At 32.3% G+C, this 16,317-nt stretch overlaps 1 protein-coding gene across 1 annotated transcript in view; it reads left to right on the forward strand.

The window, feature by feature from the left end:
• Positions 1 to 10,412, forward strand: part of LOC145270887 (A disintegrin and metalloproteinase with thrombospondin motifs 16-like) — a 353,446-nt gene extending 343,034 nt beyond the window's left edge. The window contains exons 8-9 of the mRNA XM_080126443.1: positions 9,646 to 9,818; positions 10,389 to 10,412. Of these exons, the coding sequence (XP_079982569.1) occupies positions 9,646 to 9,818; positions 10,389 to 10,412 (197 nt within the window). The remainder of the gene's footprint in view (positions 1 to 9,645; positions 9,819 to 10,388) is intronic.
• Positions 10,413 to 16,317: the final 5,905 nt, after the last annotated feature.

The raw sequence follows: 16,317 nt of genomic DNA on the forward strand, positions 1-16,317 counted from the left end.
ATAATATCCCTGATAGCAGCCCCCTACTTCAAAGTGGCACTGTGCCTTGTTTTGGGGTGAAAATGGAATTAAAAAAAAAAAAGATTTGTTATATGAAACGGTTTATTCGGGATTTCTTTTCTTTTTACATATATTTTCTTATATTTTGTACAAACTATATATTACCACTTATCAAGGATCATAGGCCACTCGAGGATGAGAGTTGAAAAGTGCACAGTAGTCAAATTCGGGAAAGAGGATTGAACCGCTTTAACGGGAGTATGAGTTATTCAGCGACTCCAACCTATTTTGTTATATATATATATATATATATATATATATATATATATATATATATATTTCGTACAAACTATATATTACAACTTATCAAGGCCCATAGGCCATTCGAGGATAAGAGTTGAAAAGTGCACAGTAGTCAAATTCGGGAAAGAGGATGGAACCGCTTTAAGAGGAGGATGAATTATTCAGTGACTCCAACCTATTTTGTTATATATATATATATATATATATATATATATATATATATTAAAAAATATATATTACCACTTATCAAGGCCCATAGGCTACTAGACAAATATAAAATGCTAACAATATAGAAGTCACTTACTTAAAAGCCCATTAGGCGGGTGTGTTTTTAAATTACAAATGAAATTTTAAAAGTATGTATTACTGTTTCCCAACTCGCACAGATATAAATAAGGAAACATGTTTCTAATTTTGTAGTTTTTTTTTTTTACTTCACGATTTGTGGCACCATGCGGTTTATTTTCATTATGTTGTTCGGAAAAAACACATCAAATACGAACGACAGAAAAAGTAATTACTTAAGAACCTATTACCCGAGTGTTTCTTTATTGAATAAACTCGATACAGTTGTGCTTTCTCGTCGAACTTCATACAAAAAGACATATGTCTTTAAATTTATTGCTATTACAAAAATCCAACAATTCAAGCCGAAATTGCTTAATCAATGGACATTTGTAACATGTTTCTGTGATATTTAAATTTGTTTTCTTACTCATATCATTTCGTACACACACCGTTTTATATAGATATGTAGGTGTGTGCGTATGTGTGTGTACGTGTGTGTGTACAAAAATAAGTATGTTATCAAAGAGTAAATCTTTAACAAAGCAAAACTTATCAAGATAAGAAAAGCTCAACACTATCAAAGGGAGCAAAAAACAATAATATTAAATGAAAGATGAGGAATAAAAGTTATGTGTAACTTGATTTATATCATCAGAACAATAAGGAAAAGTTAAGGAAAATTTTAAGAAACCCCCTTTTTGGGTCATGGCATTACGAAGCTAAATTCTTCTCATCAGGAGAGAAGGGCCAGAATTATACGAACTGCAAATACAGGCAAAAAAAATTGCTTAATGATATTTACAAATGAAATGAAAATGAAAGAATAGGATAAAGTAGGAAATAATAATTAAAAGTAGGTGCAACATATAAGGGTAAATTGGAAGGGGAGTATATAAGTAGGTAATATTTAGAAAATATAAAGGCCACTGTGAAATAACTGGGATCATTAAAGAAGAGCCAATAATAAAAGAAAAAAGGAAAAAAAATAGAGAAGATAGAAGAGAAGTAGAGGAAAGAAGGGGAGCAGATAGAAACAGTAAATATGGAAATCTTATATATATATAAATAGATTAAAATATATATAAAAAGAAAAAGAAAACGATTTAACAGTGAAGAAAATGGGATTAGAAAAATGTTCAAAAATGTTCAAAGTAAGTTTTAAAATAAAATAAAATAATACATAATAAAATGAAAGAAAATGATACGAGTTCAAGTGAAGTCTTCAGTTTAAAGATTCAAAATGAAGAATACAGTAATTGTTAACAAATCCAACAAGGTAAAAATCAAGTCCTAGTACAATCCACGTAAATCCAGAAAGTATTTGTACGGTATGGCACAATCATTCGAATACGGCTATAATCCTGTGAATGTACGGATTTTCAATCTTTGATTTTATGTAACAAGAACGTTTTCTTGCTTGCTTTTGGAATTATTTTACTGATCCCCCCCCTGTTTGTTTGGAAGTAGTTTGGTATATGCCTTTTATCCGATACACCAAATTTTATATCCTAATATAAATTTTTACCTTGGCGGTATTGTAACCTACAAATTCTTAGAATTCCACTAATCACATGCCCATTCTTCGAAAATTCCTACCTGGATCGTTCTGTTTTCATATCGATTTACAGGATTCTAAGGATTCTTGTGCGCTATAGCGGGTTTCTGAACAGATATATTTCAGGTACAAAGACTATAAGTCATTTACTTGTCATGTCAAAATTACTATAAATACCAACTATTCCGAAAAAGGATCCAGTAAAAAATAATTACAAATAAATATATAATTTATCGAATAAACGGATTTTATCGTAGGTTTTAAAAGAAAAGAGTTTGGGTATTTTGTGTATTGATATTCATATTAAAACCCCTTTTTCTATTTATTTAAAAAGAAAATACAACTTTGTTATATATGGGTCATGGAATTGCATTCATCTGCAAAAGATCTAGCTAATTTGCATATTCTTTTAAACATTCATTTTAATTAATTCCCTATTAGTTTTTTTTTCGGTTTTCTTATGGGATGATCATCTTTAGTAAACTACTATGTGCAATTATATTCATGCAGGTATTCTAAATGATTTAGACCTGCATAATATTTGCGTAAAAAGTTATAGTAAGCACAAACTTTTTTGCGTATATATTTATGTATGAGTATATATATATTTTTTTAAATTGTGCCTACCAAATTCCTATGTCAAATTTTTGTCTACAGACATGAAACTTAATATATATGGTATTCGAACCCATGTGAAACTTTATATTTGGGTTTAAGCTGAGGAAAATTGGTGCAAAGGTGTTAAAATTTAAAAAAAATTAAATTTGCCAGTTGAAGGTCGAACGACGGCATTACGAATATGCATGCATAACATAATAGCTATTGGTTCATGTTTAAATGTTTAGCCTTGCAGCAAACATGCCTTCTTAGCTCACGCATTACTGTCAAAGGAAAAAGTAAATTATAAACTTAACGTTTTGGTTTCGATTCTCAGTGGTGGCGCACGAGTCATTTTTTTTTTTACTTTTTAAATCATGACTATATATTGGGTCCAATATGATATAATAATAAATACGAAATCTGCATTAATCAAAATATCATATTTCAGCGTATTTTAGGACCGGGAAATGCTGGGCGACCTGCTTGTATATATATATATATATATATATATATATATATATATATATATATATATATATATATATTTCTCACGTACAAAGTTACCGTGATGCTTGAAAAAGTGGTAGGTGAGAGGTCTTGAGAGTATGGTGGATGAGTCGAAGTTGCGTATCTTAATTCGTTCAACTTCTGCAGGTTTAGCAACGTGCGGTTGGGCATTGTCGTGGGGGTGAATCGTGCCTTTTTTGGTGACTAATGCTGGGTGTTTTTGTCAAGTTTTGATTTCATCTCATCTATTTGTTAACAGTATTTTCCCTCCCTAATGGCTTCACCTGCATTCAAAAAAACTGTAATTCATGAGACCGGTCGCAGACCACAAAATATTCAACATGGCCCTCGATTGGAGCAACTCTAGCTTCAGGAAGTGTCGTGGAGTTTGTCAGCGTCTAACCACTGAGTTGAGCGTCGCCGGTTGTCGTAAAGAAACCACTTTTCATCGAAAATCAAAACCTAGTCGAGAAACGGGTGTTTCTTATTGCGTAAAAGAACGGAAGATGACACTTCATAACGGCGTTTTTTTTGGTTATCGTTCAATTCGCGAGGCACATGTTTTTTAATTTTTTTTTTTTTTGTCTTTCTAATCTCACTACAGTTGTTCGAAATCATTGTATACGTTACATCTAATGCAAAAAAGCAAGTTCTCAAACAGTTGTGCGTGAATTGGCTTCAACTAAGGCTCTTAATTGATCGTTGTCAACATTCGATGACCGACCACTACGCTCATCATCTTCAAGACTCGACGCCAGCACAAAATTTCTTACATCACCATTGTGCTGTGTGTTCAGTAGTTTGAGCCAACCACTTCATTGATATCGTGAGCTTTTTCAGCAGCTTTTCGGCATAGCTTGAATTGAAATAAGAAAATTGTGCGAATTTTCTTATTTTTTATCTTATCAACGTTCTAGAAAAGAAGGCATAAAGTTCTTTAAAACGATTGTGAATTAAACGATTAAACAGAGCTAAATATTTTCATTTATAATTACACTACATATTTATTTGACACTTTAAAAAACAGTATTGTTTTTTGTTCAATATAATATATATATATATATATATACATATATATAATATAATAATATAAAAATTAAAAAACAGTATTGTTTTTTGCTCAATAATATATATATGTATATATATGTATATATATATATATATATAATATAAAACTGAACGGCTGTGTGTGTGTGTGTGTGTGTGTGTGTGTGTGTGTGTGTGTGTGTGTGTGTGTGTGTGTGTGTGTGTGTGTGTGTGTGTGTGTGTGTGTGTGTCTGGTCACGAATAGGCTCCTATATGGTTGACTATTATAGAAAACTGATCACATATAATGATAGAAGATGTATCGAGACACAGGAATGGGTATGTTTGATCTGGCATAATGATGATTCATTAAAATTGTGGGGTCTACGCACGAGTCTGGTTCACAAAGTATGGGAATAAAAAAATTTTAAATTAAAAAAAAACGCTTACAAGTGTTTTTGATATAGATGTACATAATAATACTTTGATAAGTATGTTTTAACTTAAATAGGAATTGTATAATAAAATTGTGGAGTCTGCGTTCGTGCCTGGCCTCCATAGAATGGAAATAGGCACAAACTTTAATAAAGACTTTTCATATCTATCTGCGTAAGTATACTTTGTTAATTATGTTTCAGTTTGAAGAAATATGGTATAATAAAATTATGGGGTGTCGGTTCGCACCTGACCTCCATAGAATGGAAATATGTCACAAAATTTAACAAGTTTTTTTTTAATATAGATCCACAGAATATTGTGACAAGAGTTTCAGTGTGAACAGGTATGGTATAATAAATTATGGGGTTTATCTATTTAATTTTTACTTTCATCATATTTTGCTTTGGTTTTGATACCACCAAATTCAAAGCTATCTCTTTACAACCCTTCCTTTTCATAATCTATCATACTTTCATAAATCAGAGTTCATTTTCTGTAGGCTGTTTTTGCTAGTATATATATATATATATATATATATATATATATATATATATATATATATATATATATGGTGCTTATAGAATTATTAATTTAAACATGGAGATATAAAAATTAATACTAGTATATATATATATATATATTTATATATATATATTTATTTATATATATATATATTTATTTATATATATATATATATATATATATATATATATATATATATATATATATGTGTGTGTGTGTGTGTGTGTGTGTGTGTAGATTTTTGGTACAGCAAAATGGAAAGAGAAATTTCAGAGGAAACATAATTTAATTTAAATACCAAAAAAAAACAAGAAATGGGCAGGTGAAATTATTAAAATTTCCTTAAGGCCTTATCGTCTGACTCTCTAAGAGGAAACGTCAGAATGAGGGAAGAAGGGAATTTTGGTTTCAGTTGGAAGAACAGTGAAAAAAAAAATCTCACTGTTCAGGTGGTTTTAAATCAATGAATATCTCCAATTGATGTTTCAGAATCTTTTGTCTACACAGGCTAGGTCGAGAGTTGTTAATAACTAACGCCTCAATAATATTGAGATGATAGTTCGACCTCGCACTGTATAAAACAGAAAACCACCCATCGGAATATTGATCAGAATACCTATTTATACTCAACAGGTGATTACCAATGGCGGACTCATGAGCTTGGGAGTGCCCGGATGTTCTCGAAACCTGGTGTAGTCGAATATCCCGAGGGATATGTTGGGATATTCTCATTTCTAATCTTTGGGATGTTTTGCCAACGTAGTCAGCTCCACACTGACAAACAAATTTATAAACAACAGAATTCTTTTGAATGGTTGGCAAAACATCTTTACGAAAAGAAGAGAAAAAGGTTCGAGTTGTGTAAACTAGTCTAAGCATAGTAGCTGGAAAACAACGTTGAGTAGCAGAAGAAATCCTTTTAACAATATGAAGGCCAACAGGACCCAACCATGGTAATTTTAAATAAATGGGACAACGTGATGGACCGATATGTTTAACACTATTAAATGTAGTAATTTTACGTTCAATAGTAGATTTTATTATATTAATGGGATATCCATTGCTAAGAAAAAATATTTGTGATTTCCCCAAGTTCCGTATCAAGACGGTTTGGTGAACAAATCATAAGTGCACGATGCGTAAGAGTGCTAATGAGGTTTATTTTTCTAGACTGAGGGGCAAAAGAAAACCAATTAAGATAGAGCCCTGTAAATGTAGGTTTTCTATATACGGAGGTCTCAAACGTAGTACCAACTTTAGAAACACGAACGTCGAGGAATGGGAGAGAGCCACAGTCCTCAACCTCCATAGTAAATTGTAACGATGGATGCAGGTTGCAAAGAAGACGAAGAAACTGTTCAGCTTCACTCCGTGAGGGAAAGCATGCAAAAGTATCATCGACGTAGCGTGTGTAGAATGCTGGCTTAGTAATTTTGGAAAATAATTCGTTTTCCAAAAATCCAACGAAAATGTTGGCTAGCGAAGGACCAAGAGGGCTACCCATAGATATCCCGTCAATTTGCCGGTACACAATGTTGTTGAAACTAAAGGAGACTGATTTAGTAGCAAGTTCCATCAGTTCAACGAAAATTCGTTCAGGAAATTGTGGAGATTTTGAGGGGCCACGGTATAGATAGTCAGCACAAATACCAATGGTTTCATCCAAAGGTATATTAGTAAAGAGACTATTAATGTCAAAGGAAGCCAAGAACTCGGTATTTTTAGATAAAGATAATTTTTGTATCTTAGATACGAATTGAAAAGAATCAGAGATACAATGGACCGAATAAAAAGAAAGCACAGGTTTAAGAAGATCAACCAGCCATTTACCAAGTTCATGTTGTGCAGAACCCAACATAGATAAAATGGGTCGCAAAGGAATGTTGGGTTTATGGACCTTGGGTAAACCGTACATTCTAGGCCTTTGAGAGCCGATGGGTCGGATTCTATCATAAATCTCCTTAGAAATAAATCCGCTTTTATGAAGTTGAAGAAATCTTTTCTGGATTTTTATTTCCATACGAAAAGTATCATCATGGCTTAAATCACCCAAACGGAGAAATTTACTTTTATCGTCCAAGATTTGTAACATTTTGGAGATATAATCCGTTTTGTTAAGTATAACAACGCCCGATCCTTTATCCGGGCGAGAAAGATAAATGTCGGGATTAGACCTAATTAATTTTGCCGCTTCAAAATGATTTTTCTGCCAAACAAAATCACTAGATTTAGTATTTATGGCAGAAAACCTCCGACCTAATTCGCCCAACTGAATTCTAACACTAGTTAATTCATCAGTAGAGATAGGCGAATGGTGTTTTAATTGAGTATATAATAATTCAATTTCACTAAATATTGAAATTTTATCAACAAAAGGGGGAGGAATGCAAAATTGTAAGCCAGCAGATAAAACAAATTCTTCTGTATTGGACAAAACATGAGAAGAATAATTAAATATATGTTTATCCAAATTTGTTATAATCCCAAACTTCTTAGTAATTAAATTTTTTTAATATTTATCATAAGAAGAAGTACATTTATTACGGGTAAAATTATCGCCAATGGATAAAAACCTGGAAAAACGGAGTTTATCAAAGAAAGAAAGTTCTTTCCAAACCATGGCCCAAAGTAAAAGGTGTTTACTACGTAACGAATTATATGTATCGGAATTAAATAGGATTTCATCTTGTAGGAAAACACGTTGAACTGCCAATGTATTTCTACATTTAATTTTAGAAATACGATGACAGATATAACCGGGAGCAACATGATTTAGGCGGCAAGATTTAAGAAATTCGATCCTACACTTCAAAACGATTAACTTATTTTTAATACGTATAACTTTGTTTAACGTTTTGATAAATTGTGGGCTGTACCGACCTCGAAAATATGTAAGTAGATTTTTGGTACAGCAAAATGGAAGGAGAAATTTCAGAGGAAACATAATTTAATTTAAATACCAAAAAAAACAAGAAATGGGCAGGTGAAATTATTAAAATTTCCTTAAGGCCTTATCGTCTGACCCTCTAAGAGGAAACGTCAGAATGATAAATTAAAAACTAAGAAACGAATGAGGGAAGAAGGGAATTTTGGTTTCAGTTGGAAGAACAGTGAAAAAAAAAATCTCACTGTTCAGGTGGTTTTAAATCAATGAATATCTCCAATTGATGTTTCAGAATCTTTTGTCTACACAGGCTAGGTCGAGAGTTGTTAATAACTAACGCCTCAATAATATTGAGATGATAGTTCGACCTCGCACTGTATAAAACAGAAAACCACCCATCGGAATATTGATCAGAACACCTATTTATACTCAACAGGTGATTACCAATGGCGGACTCATGAGCTTGGGAGTGCCCGGATGTTCTCGAAACCTGGTGTAGTCGAATATCCCGAGGGATATGTTGGGATATTCTCATTTCTAATCTTTGGGATGTTTTGCCAACGTAGTCAGCTCCACACTGACAAACAAATTTATAAACAACAGAATTCTTTTGAATGGTTGGCAAAACATCTTTACGAAAAGAAGAGAAAAAGGTTCGAGTTGTGTAAACTAGTCTAAGCATAGTAGCTGGAAAACAACGTTGAGTAGCAGAAGAAATCCTTTTAACAATATGAAGGCCAACAGGACCCAACCATGGTAATTTTAAATAAATGGGACAACGTGATGGACCGATATGTTTAACACTATTAAATGTAGTAATTTTACGTTCAATAGTAGATTTTATTATATTAATGGGATATCCATTGCTAAGAAAAATATTTGTGATTTCCCCAAGTTCCGTATCAAGACGGTTTGGTGAACAAATCATAAGTGCACGATGCGTAAGAGTGCTAATGAGGTTTATTTTTCTAGACTGAGGGGCAAAAGAAAACCAATTAAGATAGAGCCCTGTAAATGTAGGTTTTCTATATACGGAGGTCTCAAGCGTAGTACCAACTTTAGAAACACGAACGTCGAGGAATGGGAGAGAGCCACAGTCCTCAACCTCCATAGTAAATTGTAACGATGGATGCAGGTTGCAAAGAAGACGAAGAAACTGTTCAGCTTCACTCCGTGAGGGAAAGCATGCAAAAGTATCATCGACGTAGCGTGTGTAGAATGCTGGCTTAGTAATTTTGGAAAATAATTCGTTTCGTCTTAGAGGGTCAGACGATAAGGAAATGTTAATAATTTCACCTGCCCATTTCTTGTTTTTTTTTTTTGGTATTTAAATTAAATTATGTTTCCTCTGAAATATATATATATATATATATATATATATATATATATATATATATATTCATGTATCTGTGCTTTTCAGAAACCCTGTTTTCATTTTGCACGAAATCTTCAATGCAATATATTTAAATATTGTCCGATTTCTTAAGATTTTTAAACTGATGTTTGTTTTGATTTTTTGCAGCAATGAAGACCAAGTCCGGTTACAGCATTTTAAACAGTCACTGGCGTCTGTCTCATTATGGTAACAAATATGTTCTCGGAACCGTGATGGATTATCAGCGGCGGACAAACGTTTCCTGTCCTGCGCAGTGTGTGTTCATTGTTGGACCAATCAATGATGACATACACGTTCAGGTATATATTTTATTTTCAAAGTTGACACGCATATATAGCATAAATTATCGAATTTATAAACTTAACATTAGCGTTATTTTTATTAATCAATTTGTCTGTGAACTGATGTAACGTATGCGTTTGTTTGCGAACTGATGTAACATAGGCTTTTTCTGAGAGCGAATGTAACGCAGACTTTTATTTGAGAGCTGATGTAATGCAGACTTTTATCTGAGAGCTGATGTAACATAGACTTTTTTCTGATAATTAATCTAAGATATCTGTGAACCGATGTATAACATAGCTAGTAGTTGGTGTAATAGAGAAAACTTCTTGACTTCGAGTCTTTCGCGATAACTTCAAACACAAACCAATGTCTACATACATATATATATGTATATATACATATATATATATATACATATATATTGTTTTACTTAAGTGCATATTGATAGAGGAACAAATAAATTGTGAAGTATTTATTTAGCAGATAACTGGATCTCTGCTTTGTACAATAGAAAACGGTTAATGTTTGTTGATCGTGTTTATTTAATAATTATCAAAAGCCATCTGTATTTCTGGCTTTTGTAGTTGTACAACACGTGTTCTAATTAGATAAATTATTAGATGTAGACATCATTATGATAAGTTTGATGGGGTGATCCTGTGCACAGTTTGGGCGTATTATAAGTTTTAAATAGCAAAATAAAAAAAAGTATTAAAATCGCTCCAGACAAGGCATGAAGCACTTGATGTAAGGAACTAAAAAGGCCACTTCTAGGTAAAAATAAATAGCCAACGAGGAATATCATATATTTAGATTTCATTCTATAAAACAGACATTTCCCCCCCCCTTTATCACGTCACTCATGGAATATGAGAAGTAAAGGGCAAATATGGGAAGAGGAAGTTACGAGGCTACCAAAAGTAAACACCATGCTCACTTTTTACTTCTCTATTCCACATTTCAAGTATAACATCTTAACCTATATACTATTTTTACCTGTATACTACCTTTACTAATATACTACCTTTACTAATATACTATCTTTAACTATATACTATTTTTACCTATATACTACCTTTACTAATATACTACCTTTTTTAATATACTATCTTTACTAATATACTATCTTTACCTATATACTATTTTTACCTATATACTTTTTAACCTATATACTATTTTTACCTATATACTATTTTTACCTATATACTATTTTACCTATATACTATTTTTACCTATATACTTTCTTTACCTATATACTATTTTTATCTATATACTATTTTTATCTATATACTATTTTACCTGTATACTATTTTACCTATATACTATATTTACCTATGTACTTTCTTTACATATATACTACTTTTACCTATATACTATCCTTACCTATATACTATGTTTACCTATGTACTATCTTTACCTATATACTATTTTACCTATATACTATGTTTACCTATATAATATCTTTATCTATATAATATCTTTATCTATATACTATCTTTACCTATATACTACTTTTACCTATATACAATCCTTACCTATATACTATCTTTACCTATATACTATTTTTACCTATATAATATCTTTATCTATATAATATCTTTACATATATACTATCTTTACCTATATACTACTTTTACCTATATACTATTTTATCTATATACTATTTTTACCTATATACTTTCTTTACGTATATACTACTTTTACCTATATACAATCCTTACCTATATACTATCTTTACCTATATACTACTTTTACCTATATACTATTTTTACCTATATACTATTTTTACCTATTACTATCTTTACCTATATACTATCTTTACCTATATACTATTTTACCTATATACTATTTTACCTATATACTATTTTACCTATATACTATTTTTACCTATATACAATCCTTACCTATATACTATTTTTATCTATATACTATTTTTATCTATATACTACTTTTACCTATATACTATTTTACCTATATACTACTTTTACCTATATACTATTTTACCTATATACTATTTTTACCTATATACTACTGTTACCTCTATGCTATTTTTACTTTTATACTATCTTTACCTATATACTACTGTTACCTCTATGCTATTTTTACTTTTATACTATTTTACCTATATACTATTTTACCTATATACAATCCTTACCTATATACTATTTTTATCTATATACTATTTTTATCTATATACTATCTTAACCTATATACTACTTTTACCTATATACTATTTTTACCTATATACTTTTTACCTATATACTATTTTTACTTTTATACTATCTTTACCTATATACTACTTTTACCTATATACTATTTTACCTATATACTATTTTACCTATATACTATCTTTGCCTATATACTATCTTTACCTACCTATATACTACTTTTACCTATATACTAGTTTTACCTATATACTATTTTTACTAATATACTATTTTTACTAATATACTATTCTTACTAATATACTATTTTTCCTATATACTATATTTACGTATATCCTATATGTACCTATATACTTTCTTTCCATTATGGTAGGATTAACTTTAAACCTGTTATGATTCCAAGTTAATAGCATCATTGATGCGATGACGCTATGCTCACTTGAGGTGCATAATGTTAACGGGAATGTTAGCTTTGAAATTTTAACATAAACAGTTGGGAAATTTAGCTAACAACAATAATAATAAATGGATTTCATGACAAAGATCATGTGATCTGATTCTTTAGTGCTGCAACGCAGCAATAAAGTATACGGCATAATCATGCTGACACGCCAGTTCTCGTCAGATCACCGAAGTTAAGCAACGTTGAACCTATAATTACTAAAATGAGTGACCAATTATGGAATACCAGGCGCTGTATGTAGGAGGGCGTCGACACCTCCCTGTAAGAGTTGCAAAAACCTAACGTCGTCATCTCCTTTAACGGGGATATATATGCGACTGTGGACTGCTTGTGAATTCCATACTACCATGAAACTTCCTCCTTTAGAGAAAGCCAGTTAAACCCGAATAGGGTTAGTGCCGACCGATACGTTGCAGTGATGACGTAGTTACAAAGAAATAGTTTTATATATACACGTAGGCATTTCAGTTAGATGTATGTGTATATATTTGTGTGTAAATATTTAACCGATGAACTCTTAAATTACTGGTCACATAACACTGAACTTAACAAGAAGTAGTAACCATATACCAAGGATGGTTTATAACGAATAAAATATTTGAATGGATGAATCACGCGTACAGATATATATCAGCAAATTGAAATGCAAAATGTGCATTTCAATTTGCCGACATATTTTTACTTCTTTCTACGCATGGCTAAATTCAATTAATTTCTTCAAGTGGTTTAATATTAAATATTTCTGACTTATCTCTCCATAGCTGCATTGGTGGGAGACGCGGCTGGAGCATTAAACGTTTCGGTTTCGTTTCTAGTTGTTGGCACCCAACTCATTTTTTTTTTCATCTTAATTTTTTTAATGTCTTTATAGGCATTTAAAAAAAGTAGCTACTTTTTTCAACGTAGTCTTCTCATTTACATACGAGTGTCTGTGCATCAGACAAAACACATATAAATTAGATGCATATGTTATAAGTCGTTTTATATTTATTCAAGAATAATACAAAAAATATAATTCTATAGAAGAAGAAGAAGAAGAAGAAGAAGAAGAAGAAGAAGAAGAAAAAGAAGAAGAAGAAAATGTGACAGTTAAGCAACGATGAGCCTGACCAGTACCAGATGGGTGACCATTTCGGACTTCCAGGTGCTGTGCTCTCTATTTATCTCGGCATTGTTTCCAGTCGTCCTTGTCTTCTCCTTGCCACTGGACTCAAGCAGTGCCGATTCAGGAATATTGTTAGAGATTGCGCAACCCTTGCCTCACAGTTATACGCACAGCTGACTCTACAGTCTTTCGAGACTGAACGGAGGCATCGAATATGCGATACTTGCAAGAGAACTGAAAGAAATATGGAATCTGAAAAAAAATCAATATAATACCAATAATTGTAGGAGCACTAGGAACAGTGCCAAAGACCAATAATCATTTTCAGCGAGAAATCAATGGCAAACGACCGATGCGATAACACAAATTCATTTGCAAGGGTTATAGAAAGAAGTGGAGAGTATTAGAAATATGGGGAGATTTCAGGTCACTCAGACTCCAGACAACACCAGGAGTTATTGTCAGTGAGCAATCTTTGATAATAAGCCGTGTGAGAACTCGTAGTGAATGGGATACAAATAATAACAGAAAGAAAACGACCATATGAGATCAAGATAACTAAAACAGCGAAACTGAGTGGGAGAGAGCACTAACCAGACCTCCACTTGGAGATCGTTTTTGCGACTCAAACCCCAGGAAATACTAACGGCTGTTGCCAGCAAGAAATCAACAGTAAAAAGTTTTTGCAATCATAGAAAGTTATTTGCAACAGTTATCGAAAGAGATGGAAAGCATTGTCAATATGACGAGACTTGTCACTCGGACATCACGAAATACCACATGCTATTGCCAGAGAGCGATCGCTGCTGATCGTCTAAGTGACATCCCGTAGTGCGTGGATAATAATAATAATAATAATAATAATAATAATAATAATAATAATAATAATAATAATAACAACAACAATAATTCATCACTACTACTGTTCATCATTACTATGATGTTCCTTAATAATATACTAAGGAAATGCCAAGCCGAATACAAGTTTCCTAATACAGATGAAAGAATGAACAACCTAATGTATATGAACGAACTGAAATAAAAAGTTACGGGGGAGGCTAATAAACACAGCCAGAATCTTCAGTCAGAATCTCTGAATGGAATTCAGAATGGAAAAAAATGTGCATTGCTAGTTAGGAGAACGAGAAAACTGGAGATAACGGAATGTATGAAACTACCCAAATGAAGCAAAGATGAGGACACTAGGCGAACATGACATCTGCAGATATTTGGAAGTTCTAGAAGCAGACACCATCAAATAAACAAAAATGAAAGAGAAAATTGAAAAAGAATACTTAGAAACTAAATTATATAATAGGAAACTAAAAAAGGCGCAGTGTTACTAGTAAGATACTCGAAATAGGCTAACCCTAACCCTAACCCTAACCCTAACCCGACCAAGCAATAACTGGGGCATCTCGGCTAGAAGACCAGAAAACTAATGACCATACACAATGCATTACAACCCAAGGATGATGCTTACTGAGTCTACATGAAAAGAAAAGACGGAGGAAGAAGACTCATTAATATAGGAGACTGAATGACACAAAAAGCAGAATACATGCAGGCTCAGCAAGAAACATTGCAAGAATAAACAAGATAAAAAAAGCAGAGACGCAAGGAATAAGACGAGAAAAGAAAAATAGGAAGAGAAATGGCTACATGAACGATTCATAAGGATGACAAAAGATGAGACTCACAAAAACACATTGATATGGCTGCAAAAATGGCACCTAAGCATAAAAACTAAATCCATGATAACAACCGTATAAGATAACGCAATTAAAACCAACTGTGTAAAAACAAAGCAACAAGACACAAGAAAACAACAAATGCAGACTCTGTGGACAAAGAGACAAAACAATAAATCACATAATGAGTGAATGCAGCAAACTAGCCTAAACTGAATAAAAGAATAGACACGATTAAATGGGAAAGGTCGTACACTGGGAACTATGCACATGGCTGCATCTTCGGCACCAAGACAAATGGTACAGACACAAACTAGCAGCAATACTTAAAAACGGGAATCATAAAAACAGGAACGTAGAATCAAATAAATCCATCAAAACAAGAAGATCGGATGTCATAATAATTAACAAGAAGGAAAAGTCCTGCGAGATCGTAGATTTCGCCATTTCAAGAGAAGCAAAGCAAATATACGGAACTGGCGAGAGAATTGAAAGAGATATAGAAGATGAAGAAAGTTAAAATAACACCGGTTATCATATGAGCACTGAAAAAAAAAAGAACGGAATAGATTAGAATCAGGGGCGTGTCTGAAAGATACAACAGATAACAATAAGGAAAACGGCTGAAATATTAAGGAAAATCCTTTAATGCAGGCATTAATATTACTAATAATATGAGCCACAAACGCTAGCAGGATATATACAAACTAAAACTGAAATAAAAGAAAAAAGTAGAACAACACACTAAATCAAGAAAATTGAAAGCGTAAAATTGTAAGTTAACACCCCCCTCACAAAAAAATTGTAACGTCGACATCAACTGGCATCAAATGAAATAGTCGTGAAGGATCAAGGAGGATCGAAAGACAGAGGCGACAAAGCACTAACCAGACTTCCACTAGATGAGTGCGAAGAAGACTGGGACCTTGGAGAGGCTTATTGCAACGCAAATTCTAGTGAAGACCAATAGTCGTTTCTAACGAGAAGTCGATGGTAAACGACTGTTGTAATAATGTATACTCATTTGCAAATGTTATCTCAAATGGGTGGAGAGTACTGGAAATCTAGGGATACTTATTGTCACCTAGA

The sequence above is a fragment of the Euprymna scolopes genome, chromosome 4 (assembly GCF_053919585.1).
Source record: "Euprymna scolopes isolate OS-2025 chromosome 4, ASM5391958v1, whole genome shotgun sequence".
Taxonomy (NCBI): domain Eukaryota; kingdom Metazoa; phylum Mollusca; class Cephalopoda; order Sepiida; family Sepiolidae; genus Euprymna; species Euprymna scolopes.